This window comes from Acromyrmex echinatior, chromosome 17 (assembly GCF_024713525.1).
Source record: "Acromyrmex echinatior isolate Ae372 chromosome 17, ASM2471352v2, whole genome shotgun sequence".
In the NCBI taxonomy this organism is placed as follows: domain Eukaryota; kingdom Metazoa; phylum Arthropoda; class Insecta; order Hymenoptera; family Formicidae; genus Acromyrmex; species Acromyrmex echinatior.
Genome location: NC_141868.1, coordinates 9,042,921 through 9,058,708, shown reverse-complemented (window position 1 = coordinate 9,058,708; position 15,788 = coordinate 9,042,921). Strand labels below are relative to the sequence as shown.

The 15,788-nt window shown below is 32.3% G+C and overlaps 1 protein-coding gene across 2 annotated transcripts in view; it reads right to left on the bottom strand.

Moving 5' to 3' along the window:
- NLG-4 (neuroligin 4) overlaps positions 1-15,788 on the bottom strand; it is a 269,767-nt gene that overhangs the window by 90,613 nt on the left and 163,366 nt on the right. For both annotated transcript variants that reach the window (XM_087415318.1, XM_087415319.1), the window contains exon 5: positions 3,827-4,180. In XM_087415318.1, the coding sequence (XP_087271444.1) occupies positions 3,827-4,180 (354 nt within the window). The remainder of the gene's footprint in view (positions 1-3,826; positions 4,181-15,788) is intronic.

The following is a 15,788-nucleotide window of genomic DNA, read 5'->3' as shown; positions in this document are numbered from 1 at the left end:
AAAATGTTTAATTACTTTTTATATCTTAAGTAGTTATTTATTTTATCTTATTTTGTAATTTATTTTAAGTTTTTTTTTCAACTTGTATGTCTCTTGATAATTAAATATTATATATTTGGAGCGTGATATTTTGAATCATTATGTCTAATGCTAGAAGAAGCACAACGATTGCGACATTGAATATTATACGAGTGGATTGTTTGAGGAGGAAATTATGCTGGCGAAAATGGCACTGCGAGTGGATGGAAGCCACGTCGTTACTCCTAGTAAGAAAAGAAAGACAAACCAAAGTCGTTCTCGAACTTAAAGAAAAGAGATGACCAACGACCCATAATTATCCGAGAAGAAAATCATTCTCGCGCGTATTCACATAGACGTTATTTGCCTAAGGAAAAACGGGATGCTCCGTTTTATACTTTAAGAAGGAATTTTCAATCTCCGCTCCTCTTCTTGACGCCATTAGCTCGTCAGTGGTTGCATTATAAGCATCGCGCTAAGATAAAAATTATTTTTGCCTTGTATATCAAATTACTTCCTTCGTTTTTTTCCTGTTACATGTAATATCTTATATAACTTTCATTCATTTGCTTATCAAAGTGTGTTATGTAAACTTGAGATTTTAAATTGTAATTAAAAAAGTCGTAAAGAATACTGAAATTTATTATTTTAAATTACGATTTATCCAAAAATTTTTGCAAGAATTGAGTTTTATTGTTGAATATTCTCCAAGAGAATTTCTCCTAGCATCTAGTAAGAGATGAAAATGTATTTCTCAATTTCAAGGAAAAAGATACCAAGATAGGTAGGATATTTTCTACTTCGAGAAGATGTTATGCTTCGATTGTCTCATTAACTTATCGAGTAAAAGCAACTTATTAAGAAAATTAACGTGATAATGTTAAAGAAACAGAGGGAAGAAGAGATGGTGAAAAGGATCAGAAAGAGAGAGAAGAGTTTAAGAGAGCAAAAGCAGGAAATAACAGGACATCGTCGCGTCTCGAGACAGCCGCCTTGGAAAAATGGAATTCTCATTTCTATCCTCTGTGATACGGGAAAGAATGAAGCATCCGTGGAGTCAGGATGGTGAGAGAAAAGTCGGCATGCCGGGATCCTTTCCGATCGGAGATTCTTTCGTGCGCAAACAAATAAAAGAAAATTATGCTTTTTCTCTTGCGACACAAACGAGTACAAGCGTTTTAAATAATAGAATTTGCAAACAATGCGAATTTTATTAAGCGAGAGAATTTTATGACATTAATGTCAGAATACCGAAAGGAATGGCGCTATAAATCTGATGCTTAATCGCAAAAGTGAAATAAATGAAACAGGCTTCTTTCATTTTTTATAAATCTTATTTATGATGACATTCTACAAACTTTATCTTCATGATCATGAAATCTTCGTCAATTTAATCCTAGAATGCTGTCGCTATGAATGATGACGGTATTATTATCGATACATAAATTTTATATACAAGGAAATCACTCTTAATTAATGTAACACAAGTTTTTTTATACATTTCATACTTTCATAATGACAAAATATTACATTTATAATAGACTTTTATAAACACAAATAATCTAATTATCAACTTAAAAGGAAAGAAAGAACAAGTCAAAGAACACTATTAAATTCAAACTTAAAATATGGAGTACGTAATTCATTTGTGTGTGCATTTTCTTATACATTCAAATAAAACATATAATACAAATTGCTTAAAAAGTGAAGTCACTTATACTTTCTGTCACAATACTGACCATTAAAAAGTCCAAAATTGATATATGTACAACAGAAATTTTAAAAGCTTATCTTCACTTAATTGTTCTAGTTTTTAACAAATTAGATCACTGAAGACATAACTTAGCGCTCAATGATTTCGCTCACTTAAACGTAAAATTTACATGTCGATAACATTTTATGATTAATCGCTCAAATGTCAGGTCAACGACTCTTTCTTCAACTACTCGATTGCATCATCATTTGAGTAATTTCTCGTAATTTATCGTTTGAGATATATCATGCTTCTTTAATTAATGAAATCAAGGAAGTAGACAAGGAACGTAAAACAACCGCGACGTGTAAAAAGTGTGGAAGGAAAAACTCCCATCTCGGACACGCGTGGATGGCTGTGCCCTTCTCATAAGGGAGGGAAGTATTTTCCAATAGCGCTCACGATGAAGGTGGTGTCGGTAGGAAGAGACGATATTTCACGCACATAATATCACGAACGAAGGAACGAGATGGAGTAAAGATGAAAAGAACGAGACGAAAAGAGATAAAGAGAGATGGGGGGAGAGCTTCCCCTTATCCTCTCAGCCGTGTCCATCCCCGGAGGGGCTTGCAGGGGCTGTTAACCGTCGAACGTTAACCGTGAGCACGACCACGAAGACGGTCTGCTGCTGTTACTGGATGAAGATATAAAGGGAGACAGCCAATATCCTCGGCAATGTGTTACAGCGCCGATCGGCGCGAGTTCGTCCTCGAAAATATCGCGAACCCTGCAAAAGAGATGAGTAGGGGATGGTGGATATCGGGAGAAAGAAATTTCAAAGCTGATATTCTTGCTGGTTTAAGCTACTTCTCATTTCTAAATTCTTTTCTCCCCTTTTTTCCAGAGTGAAGTATGCGATATGAAGATGGCGATTTTCACGCGACAGATGGCACGTAAGTGACGAAGTTTTCTACGGAGTATTCCGATCACTAGACCTTGAGGTTTCCATCACTCTGCTCTTGAGATTCCAAAAAGAATCTCTACATTCTCTTGTGTGATGACATTATATAATTTTATGATAAAATATAATATGCAGAATATTAAAATCATACGATGTGCGTGCATTTTTAAGTTTACATGGAAAAAATAAATTTGTTGAAATATTTAAAAATTTAAGCTTTATACAGATCTGAAAATAATTTTGTTGGATCATCAAAATAATTATGTAAAAAATTCAAGCATAATGAGCAATGCTCTAAAAAGTTTTCACATTCTAGCAACTAACTCGAGTGTCTCTCTCTCCTACATAATTATTTTGATAATCCAACAAAATTATCTTCACATTTGTATCTAGCTTCACAGATATTTGGCTTTTTTTCGTTCTTATTTGAATTTTAAAAACATAAAATATCTATAGTTTAAAATTTTTTAAATAAAAGCTCTTATATTATGTGATTATTTGTGGATAAAATTGAGAACCTCTACTTGCTTGAATTGGTTTTTTTTACTGTGAGAAAGTAACGGAGGTCTTACAAAGACGAACTCGACACGCATAAGCTCGTTTCGCCTTCGATCGTTGAAGATCTTGTTAGCGAATTCAGTTACAATTTGATAGATCGATATAAATTCTTGCAAGCTCGTAAATCAATCGAAGATAATTCGTTTTTGAGGCGAAAAGAGCAAAGTCCACCTTCTTCTTATTTGCGAATACGTAATTGGTGTAACGAGTAATTAACTAACGCAAAATAATGCACTGTAACGAAGCTCATGTAAAACTTGCTACTCTTCAATTATGTGTAATGCGAAAGCGCTTTTAATCATTTATGAGACGCGCGAGCGCGGCGTGTTCTCTGAATAATTACGAGCGCAACATGGTGATGAACGGTTCAGAAATTTCGACTGACTTCATTCTCGAGGAAATTTATTCATTACGGCCCTGCCTGAATTTTACAATTTACAACCATAAGTCGCTTTTAACAAAATACTGTTTTTTCCAACTTTATTGCGTTAGTTTACAAGTATAAGCTCCCGTGGATAGCGTTTTTCGCTCAGTTGATACGTATCATTGAAACTATGTCGGAACTCATGTTAACTCAACAAGCTTTAATCACTTACCCCGAATAACGGTGGGGCTAATGGCGAGAAAATGCACGCATGCGGCTCCGGTGCCCTGGCCCATAAGGGTGACATTTTCGGGATCACCCCCGAAACGTGCGATGTGCTCCTTAACCCAATGCAGGGCAGCGATTTGGTCCATGAGGCCATAATTTGCAACCCTTGCCTTAGTCTGCGGCGCCACGTTGGCGTTCAGGAAGCCGAGCACGCCCAACCGGTAGTTCATGGTGACGATCACTTGGTCGGTGTAGCTGGCTAGGACGCTACCATCGTAGGGGTTTCCGCTGCCCCAGTCATAGCTCTCACCGTGAATGTACAGCAACACCGGATGCTTCCTGCCGCCCTCCACCATGCCTGCGACACAAAGGGATCGCGTCGCGACGCGACGCGTCGTTTTAGTTCCTCTTTTGCCAGCGGCAAACAGAGGTGACAAAGACGACGGTGCGCGGTGTTGTTGGCGCCATCGTCTTCTTTGTCACGGACATGTCGAGAACACGAAGCGTCTACCTGCCGAAGCGGCTCGTATCCGGACATGACCCGGTATTGTCCCATGTTCCGGACAGAACCGTGCTGAGCGTTGCAATATTATCAAATTTCTTTCAAATATATGTAGTCAAAATAATAAAAATCAAATTTTATTCTACTTGCATAAAAGATATTTCTTAATAGAATAATTTTATTGATTTACAGTACCGTTCAAAAATTTCAGTAAATGGCAAAATTTTTTTAATAAATAGACAAAATATAAAAAAAATGTTTTTGTATTTTACACTATTTGTTAAGTCAAATTAATATTTTCTGTACATTTTCAAAAGGTAAAATACAATATTTGAACTCTCAGAATTTGCATCACATTAAACTTATATTACAATGTTAATCAGAGTGTTTATTTCTTAATTAACACTGTCACTCATTTTTATAGACTGTGATTGTTTCTCTAACTCTTCCTTGTACAATCGATGATTATAGAATAGATAGTTAGAGAATGTGTTACCTGATCATAATTTTTAATCTTTACTAAATATTTTCTGACTAGTGTTGGTTTTTAATTGCTCTATATTTTTATTTATTTCTTGACATAAAAACTAAATTACAATATATATTACATCAACATTTCTTTGATTAAAAAAGCGCCAATAGATAATGCATTTGGCAAGCAATTAGTTCTCTTTTTGTTTCGCAGAAACAGCATTTATTGAAACTTTTGAACGAATATTATAATTTAAATAATAAAAGTACATAAATACTTTTTAAATTAAATTTTTTGTTTGAATTAAATCGGAACATAAATTCAATGAATTTACAATCATTCGCGATTACGATATTTAATATATAACTAATTCTGTAGCTTCGAGCATACTTGTAGTATATGGAATACTATTCCATGGAATATTATTAGTATGTCTTATTTCGTTCCAAGACATAAAGTCTTGAAAATTGGTAGGAATGAGACATGAAATTATCGAGCCGTAAAATTACAGAGAACCGCTCTCGTGCTATCTTGTAAAGCTTTACGACAGCGGTTTCACTAATGCGTCCTTTCTAAAAGAAAGAAAAGAAATAATATCTTTCTCTATACGCTCTATACGAAGGGATATATTTGCCATCTAAGTAAGTATAATCTTAATCTTCCAGAAAAGTGTACAGGATAAACAAGCAACGCTGTTTCTACATTTGAGTGTTTCTTTAGTCACAGGTTTCTTGACAAATACGGGAAATCAATATTTTTTAAATTTTTAAGAAAGAATGAGAGATATCCAAGTTTTTCTGGAATATGCCCTTGGTTTATATAATAGCTTTTAGTTTTATTCCGTACTTTTTTTCACGAAATGACATTCTTTGGAAAGTTTCGCAACTATTTCTTCCCTTTGCTCCTCTTTCTTCCACTAGACTTTCTATATGACTAGACACACGGTCAACATGGCTCTTTGTTTCGATAAGAGCCATTTCCGTTTTACTTTCGCGACCATAACGATGAGAATGGCACAGTGAAGTGATATGGTAGGTCCGCGTATATTTCGCGATAAGGAACGTCCCTAGAGAGTCCTTCGATGAAAGAAATCTACAATTCCAATGTTCTTACTGTATGCACTTCCCGGTGATTCACGCACACAAGATTCAGAAAATGTAAGAAAGAAGTTTACCTTAGTTGAGAATTTTACTTTTTGAGAAGACAGATTTCGGAGCACAGTATTCGAAAGATACGTATGTTCCAATTTATTTGTCGTCAATTCAATTAATTGTATGTGCTGAGACGCATTTCTACTGTTACACATTTATAAAAAAATATTATAACGAAACTATTCATTTGCTGTAGCTTTTAGACGTTGAATACTGGTTTCCAAATTGTTCAAAAAGAAGTAATTTTTTAATTATTAAACCGTTTTATGTTTAATTAGTCCGATTAATGAATATCCTTTGTGTAATTGACTCACAAATTTTTGATAAAAGAGATGCTTTAATATCACATTAATCTGTTCTATCATTGAAAATTTATTAAACATGGGATTTTCTCCCTTTTAATTCTTCATTCCTTCCTCTTTTATACAATAGCAGAAATAAGTTTCGAATTTCCATCTTTTTTGTAGTTAGATCTTGATGCTTATCGGGTATTTCGTATCTTGATATTGGTTGGGATTCTCTGATCTGTCGAGAAAAATTTTCCTTAACCCACCTCCGATTCTTCTCCTCAACCTCCTCCGAAATTATCTCAGAATCTTAATCAGGTAAGTCTTCCGTCTCAAAGTACTTCACAAGTTAGCGGCGTATTTGCCGAGACTCTTTATTCGGATTAATGCAGATCCATTTTAAATCCGTTTTCCTTCGCTGCGTACACAGAACGTCTTCCGCGATACTATAACGAGGACAAACTGCATAAAGGATGTTCTAAAAATTCATACAAATATACTGAAAAATTGTGCCAACTTTTTCAAAGTACATGAAAATATGTTTTTTAAATAATCGATGTTCAATTTGTAACAAGTCAAATATGAAATAAATGTACAGATTGTAAAATTGTAACTCAAATTGTGAAAGTAGATGCAATACATCTGTAAGCATAAAATTAAATGAAAATAGAGAAACAACACGGATTTACTATTCAATATCACAATATGAATATCGTGGGGCATTTTTGTTTCACATGGCTTATATATCATGATCGGTCGGGCTCGTGGAAAAAATTTATATACGTATATATAAATTGTAGGACATATACGCGCGCATTGTAAATATATAGATAGAAGCTTAGAGAGATAAATAAGCTCCAAATACAAAATTTATTTCTCAGATATAATATATCAGTTGTGCATTAATGTTAACATAATTGGAGAATATTTCGAAAAAATCGAATCTTTTGAGCTGTTGCAGATGACAGTGAATTAACAGTAGGCGGGGCAGGCATTAATCGAAGCGAACTGGAGATAAATTCGACGATTGGACGAACGAGCCGTTGCACTCGAATGTTTCGAAATGGCTGCGACGCGAAAATGTTTAACGTTAACGCCAAAACTCGATATTACAGTGGGCTTTCTGCATTTGCTGGGATACTCGATAAATCCCGTTCGGAAAATAGATTAGCGCAATAGGTCATCAGCGAGAGACTTCTCACGACATGAGCGCATTGATATCAATTTATTTATTCCCCCTGTTCCCCTTCCTCACCCCCATGATCAAAAACGGATGTCAAACATGCCTGAAATAGTTTCAACTTTGTCTCTGCAGGCTTTGCATAATGTCCATCGATATAGCGCTCGTTAATTAACGTTGCCAGATGAGTTAATATTAACGAGCATCGATAATCGTAATTCGCAACGTTCTGACGTTGACTTTCAATGGTCTTTCATTGTTTCGAAGCGTAACACGTTATCAGAAATTGTTTTACACAAAATATATTTTGATGCTAAAATAATTAAATAATTAATATAATCTATCTAAATCGGACATTCAATCCGATGTAATAATGGGTATGACATGCGCAACGATTTATAGAAACGCATTGTGCACGGCCTGTTCTCTACAAAATAGTAGTAATCCGAGTTTAAAAGTCAAAGGGTGAATTTGTTAGCGTAACAATACGTCGCCGCGGGGTCGACCATTTTTGCAATGATGTTATTCGTCCATCATCGGAAATCCGATTACTCAGTTCCGCTTTGGCCTGCGCTTTCGGAGTATCATTTTTAGCTCGTTATTGTGACAATCCGGCATGTAAAGCTCAGTTTATACCGTCCACTTTAGATCATCAACTGCATCATCCAAAAATTAATCGATCGATGAAAAGAATTGTAAAAAACAGAGCAACGCTCTACTTAAATATGTACTCATATGTAAATGTATGCATTCCAATCTATTTCATTTAATAATATATTTATCCTTCAGTAAGTTTTATTAATATTTTATCATGTAATTTCCATTTTATAATACATTTTATTAATATTTTAAATATAAATTTCTTGTTAATGCTTCAAATTTGTCAAATAAAATTTTTTCTTCAGATTTCAGACATTTCCTCAAGTTTGAGAAATTGCAATTACAATATCTAACAGATGAAAATAAATGGGGGTCATTATCTAAAGTGAATAGTGTAAATTCAGTAGAACGTAGATCAATTATTGCTGGCGATATTACGAGAGATTGCGTAGCTGTAACGCAGTGAAACTTGCAGGCGGCTTCGGTAACTTTATCGCTCGCGACTCATTATGCACAAACAGAATCAAAAGTACGTAATTACATCGCGAACTTTGCAGTGCAAACTGCGACGGGCATAATCCACACATAATGTGCGCAGTACGTGAAAGCAAATTAATTACTTCGTTCGTTGCAATATCGCCAGCAAGTTTGTAAACGCATGGACAAAGCTTGGCTGTGCCAGATTTTGTTTAGTTGTAATAATAATTGATTTTGTATCGCTTTTGTAACGTTCTCATTATTTTTCAAAATTATTTCCATATTTTAAAGCTAAACTTAATAAAGTATTTTAAATAAATTATCGCGCGCGCGTTAATCTTTAACCACATGTAAGGATTTATTTTAACCTGACATTTCAAGACTTAACTGTATTTTATATTTACTATCATATTTAATTTGCGTCGAGTTATATTTAATATTTACATTTATTAAATTAAAAACAAAAATGTGATTTTACAAATAATAAGAAAGATTAAGAAACAAATAAATTACATTCCTAACTCAACAAACAGTAAAGATTAAACATTTAGTTTAATTCTATTTAAAATAAAAATTTACTTTGAATAAGTTTTGCTGTTACTAAAATAATTATTGGATAAATTACTTTATTTATTAACCTTTGTATATTTATTAACATTTGTTTTGAATAATATAATCATGTTTTTAATAAAATAAGTTTTTAAAATGGGGTGGGGGGGGGGAACAATACAACTCAATAAATAAATTTTAATATAAAATTTTCACTTAATTACTTTTTTTCAATTATAATATAAAAATCATTTTTATAATCCTTAAAAAATAATAATTTAGTAATTACGGTAATAATAATAAAACAAATTATTAGAAATAAATCTCAAAATGCAAGAGTATTTTCATAAATATAGGTAAATTTTATTTTGTTTATTATGTAAATATCAAAGCAATAAATAATTTAATTTCTGCTGGAATAATTATTATTATTGTTATTATTATTTCTGTAAAATCCTAATCTGCACGTTGGTGTAAATTAAGCAAACGACAGGTCAACAAAACACAATGTAAATTATCACGAAGGTATCTCTAATGTGATAATGTTGTCCTTTCATCAATGAATTTTATTTTCAAATCGTTATAAGCAAACTTCAATATATATACATACAGCGAGAGCAAAAAATATTTGTAAGAAAATTTGTTATAAAAAAAGCCTTCTTTGTAGAAAATAAACATTAATTGGCAATTTTATACAATGAATACATTCTGCTCTAATATAAACAAACGAGCTTCGCAGTATTCCTGATTTTAGAAGCTAAATTTCTCATCTGTATGAATACTTTTTGGGCATTCAAACAATTTTTAATTTTTTTCGCTTATTTTTCGGATGATATATTTTGTATAATTAATACATATCATTTTGATATATATAATTTTAAGAAACATACAGTTTATTTTATTCTTTATGAATAAATTGTTAATTATCCAACAAGAAATAATCGTTAATTAAAAGTCGACGTCAAATTGGTGTTAAAATCATCAAATTTATATCGATTCGACATCAATTCAATGACTCATTTCTCGTTGGATAATATTTACTTTTTAAAAATAAAGTTTTTTTAAAAAATATTTTCTCTGTACAAATACTTTTTGTGCTCACTGTATATGTTCACACGTATGAAATGTATGCAATGAAATTCTTTAAAGTACAAGAATATATTATATAAATTTTCACCAAATTATGTTCCTATAGTGAGTTAAAGTCGCGTAGAAGTCAAACTATTCATAAGAAAGAGCACTACATGCAAAAGCACGAATGCACATATGTGAAAATTCACATGCGTGGGACAACACAACTGGTCGAATTCACATAAGCGTTCCAGGAACTTCCTGCGTTATAGTATATCCTGCGTCATAAACTCGTGGGGGTATCTTCCTTTAGTGGGCGATAAAATAAACCGCGATCACTGTTATCATGTTGCGCCGGAGGGATGTGTTAAATTAAATTGATAAACACTACAACAGCAGCTTTACAGCAATCGCCGCTGCGTGCCGAGCTTTTACGACGCCCGAGAAAGAAAGCGAGAGCACAACGTCTCAATAAGTCTCAGTAGCACAAGTTAATCTCCTTTCCACAGATTATTTTTATGGAAAACAAGAGCGATAATTTTATAGGAAATAAAAACAATAATTTCTAGCATTTTATCGATTGATTTTTTTTTATGTAAATAAGCAACATATTTCAACTTCATAATTTTACTTTCTATAAGGAATCCTTTTCCAATTATTGCCAAATTATTAATTTCTATTTATGACTATAATTATAATTTTCTGTTGTTATTTTTACCAGTTACAGCTATTAAGCTATGATAAAAGAATTCTTTTGTTAAAAAGCTTGTAATTAGAAAATTCTTAAAAGTTTTTATTTAAAGAATTTTGGTTGAAAAATAATAAACATAAAATTGACAAAAAGTCTACAATGCAGAATGAACGACGCGGTAGTTTTGAGACATCCAAAAGAAATTAATTAAATAATCGTTTGCAGCGTGCGAATATCAACATCCCCTTGACGGATTTTTGCCGGTAAACGAGATTAGAGGGCAAGCGAGTAGTTTTTGAGCAGAGATACAAACAGAGGACTGTCGGGGCGCAAAGGGTATGAAGAGAGACACAGAGTGAGAAGGGAGGAGGGTTGGAAAACGCTATGCAGAACTTGGCAGTCGCGCGGGCTCCGGGCACGATCTCACTTAATTGGGGTCGTGTAATTTAAGTTAAGCAAGTCGTAAAATTTGAATCGTAATTGCGCGCATCCGTTACATGCACACACATGCAAATACGCAAGGCAATACTTTGTGCATGTGTGCGCAAATGTAATCGAAAACCGCTTTCAGAAGAGGCTGTCGAATAGATTCGCGTGTTCTTAATGTTGTTTTTTTTTTTGGATAAATGACTTTCAAAATTAAATTTTTGGATTTATTCATAGTTTTATTCACAGCTTTCATAGTTTCTATCTGAAATAAACAAGAATAGATAAAAATTGGATTTTAGATTCAAGAAATTAAATAAAAATTATTAGTATCATAATGGAAGAAACTCAAGCTCTTGCATATACATTTCTAATAGCTAATAAGAAGCCATATGACGACACGTTGCCGTGATTATTTGAATTAGGCTTTATGTTTTATGTCATTATTATTTTACTTACTTATTTTTGTTTTTAACTACATATATTTGCTCGTAATTTACAATGTATATTCAATTTATTTAATATATTATATTTTGTGAAATATTTTTTCTAACAAGTTTAATACTTCAATCAAGTTTACTAAATTAAAACAAATTTGATTTGCTTATTATAAAACATTCGTTTTTTTCTTCGATCAATTTTATAATATTTTTCGAATAAAAACATAAATTCTTGCTTTGAATATATCATAAATAAGACTTTCTAATATTTTTAATAAGAAAATTTTAAGATTATTATCAAGAAAGTATCTTTGTTAAAGATAACCGTTATTAGTTAAAGAAAAGAAAATTAATGAAGTAATCACTTTTCTTAGCAATAGAATGATATTTTTTTGTGATATGTTCGTGTGAGAAAAAATGATGAACTGTACACATATCTTCTCCATTCCTTAATTTCAAAAATGCAGAAAGTCAACTTCAAATAACGAAGTTATTCATTATATTTCAAATAATGAAGTTATAATAAAAATTTGATTACATTATCTGCAAAACTGCGCGGTCGTCATTCTGATTATTACGTATTATATGTGATTATAATTAATTGACAAAATTGAATTTTCTCGATTTATTTATTTATTTAAAAAATAACATAATGTCTCTTGAAACACAAAAATTTGAAACCGTATCCTGTGCATTCTTATCTTTGATTTATATACAACAATTGTATATAATAATTTATTAAATATACAACTTTACAAATACTTTCTAAAGATATCAAAATACATGTAAAAATCGTTTGATAATTTTTGTAGTTATATTGGTAAAAGTGATGAAAATTAATCCAGGATACGAAAGATCAATTACGTGTAGCAAGAATGCCAAAAACTAAGGTGTATACTAAGGATTAAATAAAACTGTATACTTTATGATGGATTTAGTATCACGATAAACAAAATAAATTTGGAATGTAAGAAGCAGAATGTTTGACATGAATTTATGTCATAAAGAATCAAATATTTCTTTTAATATATGCATAGTCTTGCTATGTGTTTGCAGTTATTGTTTAACAAAAGTTCAACGACCTGCGCCGCGACGATGAGGCTGTGCTATCTGTTATTATTCGCACTGCAACGTTCGAACAAGAAAGTAGTATGTATATCGCTCCAGATTTTTATCTTTTGAAATATGATTACTAATATTCAGCAGTCCACATGTGTAATTAACTTTCGAAATTAATGATATTTAAGCGTATTGAGACGTCAACAATGACGTATTGAAGCAAACATCTCGCATTACTTATTCATTCGAAATAGAATACGTATGCGCGCCCCAGAATATAAAAATGATAAATCACTGTTTTTTTACGATCAATATTATCTCTTTAATTTGACGCTTAGAACCAATCTCGCATTACATTGTGATATGAATATAATTTATCTATTACTTTTCCTAGATTTATAATATGGAATAAGACATGAATGACAAAATTTAAAAGTAACAAAGAGTCGCAATGCGACTCAATTTTTCATTAAAAGTATTATACAGTGAGAGGAAAAAGTATTCGTACAAGGAAATTTGTTATAAAAAGAGTCTTATTTGAAAATAAACATTAATTAGCAATTTTATACAATAAATACATTCTGTTCCAACATAAACGAGCTGCATGTATTTTTGATTTTAGAAGTTAAATTTCTCATCTGTACGAATTCTCTTTGAGCATTCAAACAATACAATTTTTAATTTTCGCTTATTTTTCAGATGATATATTTTGTATAAATAATACACATCTTTTTGATATGTGTTACTTTAAGAAACATATATTTATTTTATTCTTTATGAATAAATTATTAATTATCCAACAAGAAATGATCGTCAATTAAACGTCGAATCGACGTCAAATTAATGTTGAAATCATCGTATTTATATCGATTCAACATCAATTCGATGACATATTTCTCGCTGGATAATATTTATTTCCTAATAATAAAGTTTTTTAAAAAATATTTTCTCTGCACAAATACTTTTTGCACTCACTGTATATATTGCGTGGATTTCGTGTAATATAAAGTTATTACAAACTATAATAATCACTTATTGTAACACAATTGAAATATCTAAGATACAGAGGAGTTTTCTGTGTGTGTGCACGTGTGTGTGTGTGTGTGTGTGTCGAATCTAATTGTAAGAAATTGTAGAATAAAATCTATTTCCGAAAATATTAAAAATGTAATGAATAGATTATTTTACTTATTCGTTAATATTTTGTGATAGTTAAATGATTGACGCGCGGCCTTGATTATTTTGATACGGCGAGCAACGCGTTATGTTTGACTCGTACAAGCAGGTTGCTCGTGTCTGTCTTCTTCACATTTCTTTTTGGAACGCAATCGAGACAAGTGGTAGATAATGTGAAACATTGTTCATAAATGCTCACAATATACAATTACTAGTTTGCGCGGTTAGCTATTCATTAATGAATCGAGATGACAATCATGTATCACAGAACAGGTATTTCGTACGGTTCATTCATTTGGAATCAAAACGCGATAAGAGGAAAGACAGAATTGATAATTATTTCACGATAATTGCGGACGATAATTATTTTTATTTGATATAAAATTTTTCTTTCGCTTACGTATAACTCTCTATTATACCTTGACCGATATTAAATGAGTCATAAAAAAACAATTTCATTATTTGTTAATAAATGCTTTCATGGAAATAACGCAATTCATGCGATTCTTACATTTACAATTAATGCAGTTGTGTAATTAATCATTTAATTCTCGTTTTCGAGAATTATACCTTTAATTCATGATATAATCCGTATAAAAAATTGAGTATATCTGAAATTATATGTCGGTAATAAAATATTTCTCTTTTTTTATTAATTTCTATCTAGCCCATTGAATTGACCTTAATCACATTCTAGATATTATAATAAAAGATTCATTTTTTCTTATCTGCTCTAAATTTATTTCGCAATGGTGACGAATTGACGTGTGTTTAATATTCCTTTGTAAAAATTAACGAATAATTGCCTAGTAATATATTATAGATAATTATATATTACATTTTTTAAATGATCTTCCCTCTCATACGATCTTGACGTGGTGAGAGGATTCAGTATCCCGAGGATATACACGAAAAGAACGGTTTTTCTAAAGTATCTAAAAATTTTCTATTTATCTATTTAAATTATATATCTAGGTAAATTTTCAGATACTTGAGCAAAATTTTACATGAAAATCTTTTCATGTAAAAATCCAATAACGAGGAGGCCCTCGTCGCCGATTTAAAAAATTTGAAAGTGAACGAACCGCAGCCGATTCGTCGCGTCGCGCATTTGTGCTTCGGGAGTGCCATTGAAGTGATCGGACTAATATGAACTTTTCACAAAACTCATTCGATGGAATCATATCGATGTTTTGACAGTAAACGGAACTCTCATCGAGACGTTGTTGCATGAGGTGGTCATTACGGTCACTGCTAACTCTCACGCCAAATGTTCGGAGCATCAGGTGATGCCAGCCACGTAATGTCACGCACTTCGCAATGGTGCAGTGTTCGCGTGGTTTAGCAACTACTATTACTGTCGGTACTATTACTGCTGATTGAAAACTCTCTGTCTGTCGACGAACGATTCGGCCCTTAGCGGTAAGAAGCGATCGATTGACTTGGGTTCGTCTCTGAGTCGCCAAAAAAGGAGTTGCATTAATCTGGTCAGAGCACTCATTTTTCTGTCTTTACCTACCAGTGTCTCAATCGCGTTTAATCTGACTTGGTTAGAACCTAGCTGTTAGTTTTTTGCTCATAATGAGGAGTCAGATCCTCTTTCCTAGATTGTCTAGATTGTCTAGATAGACTCTGCAATGGATATTGCAGACCAACTTTTCTCTTATTAGAGACGCTTGTCACGTCTACCAGCCTCTTCGAATCGCTCGTGGTACCACTTATGTCTCACTAGAACTAGTAATTAGGGCGTATGCTCGAATCAATTTTAGATGTAATTTTGCATAAATCAGAGGACAGACTCGATGCCATCAATTTTATCTTCTTTCGGGGCTTAACTCTTGATCGGCATTTATCATGTGTTTCGCATATACTCATCAATGTGTGG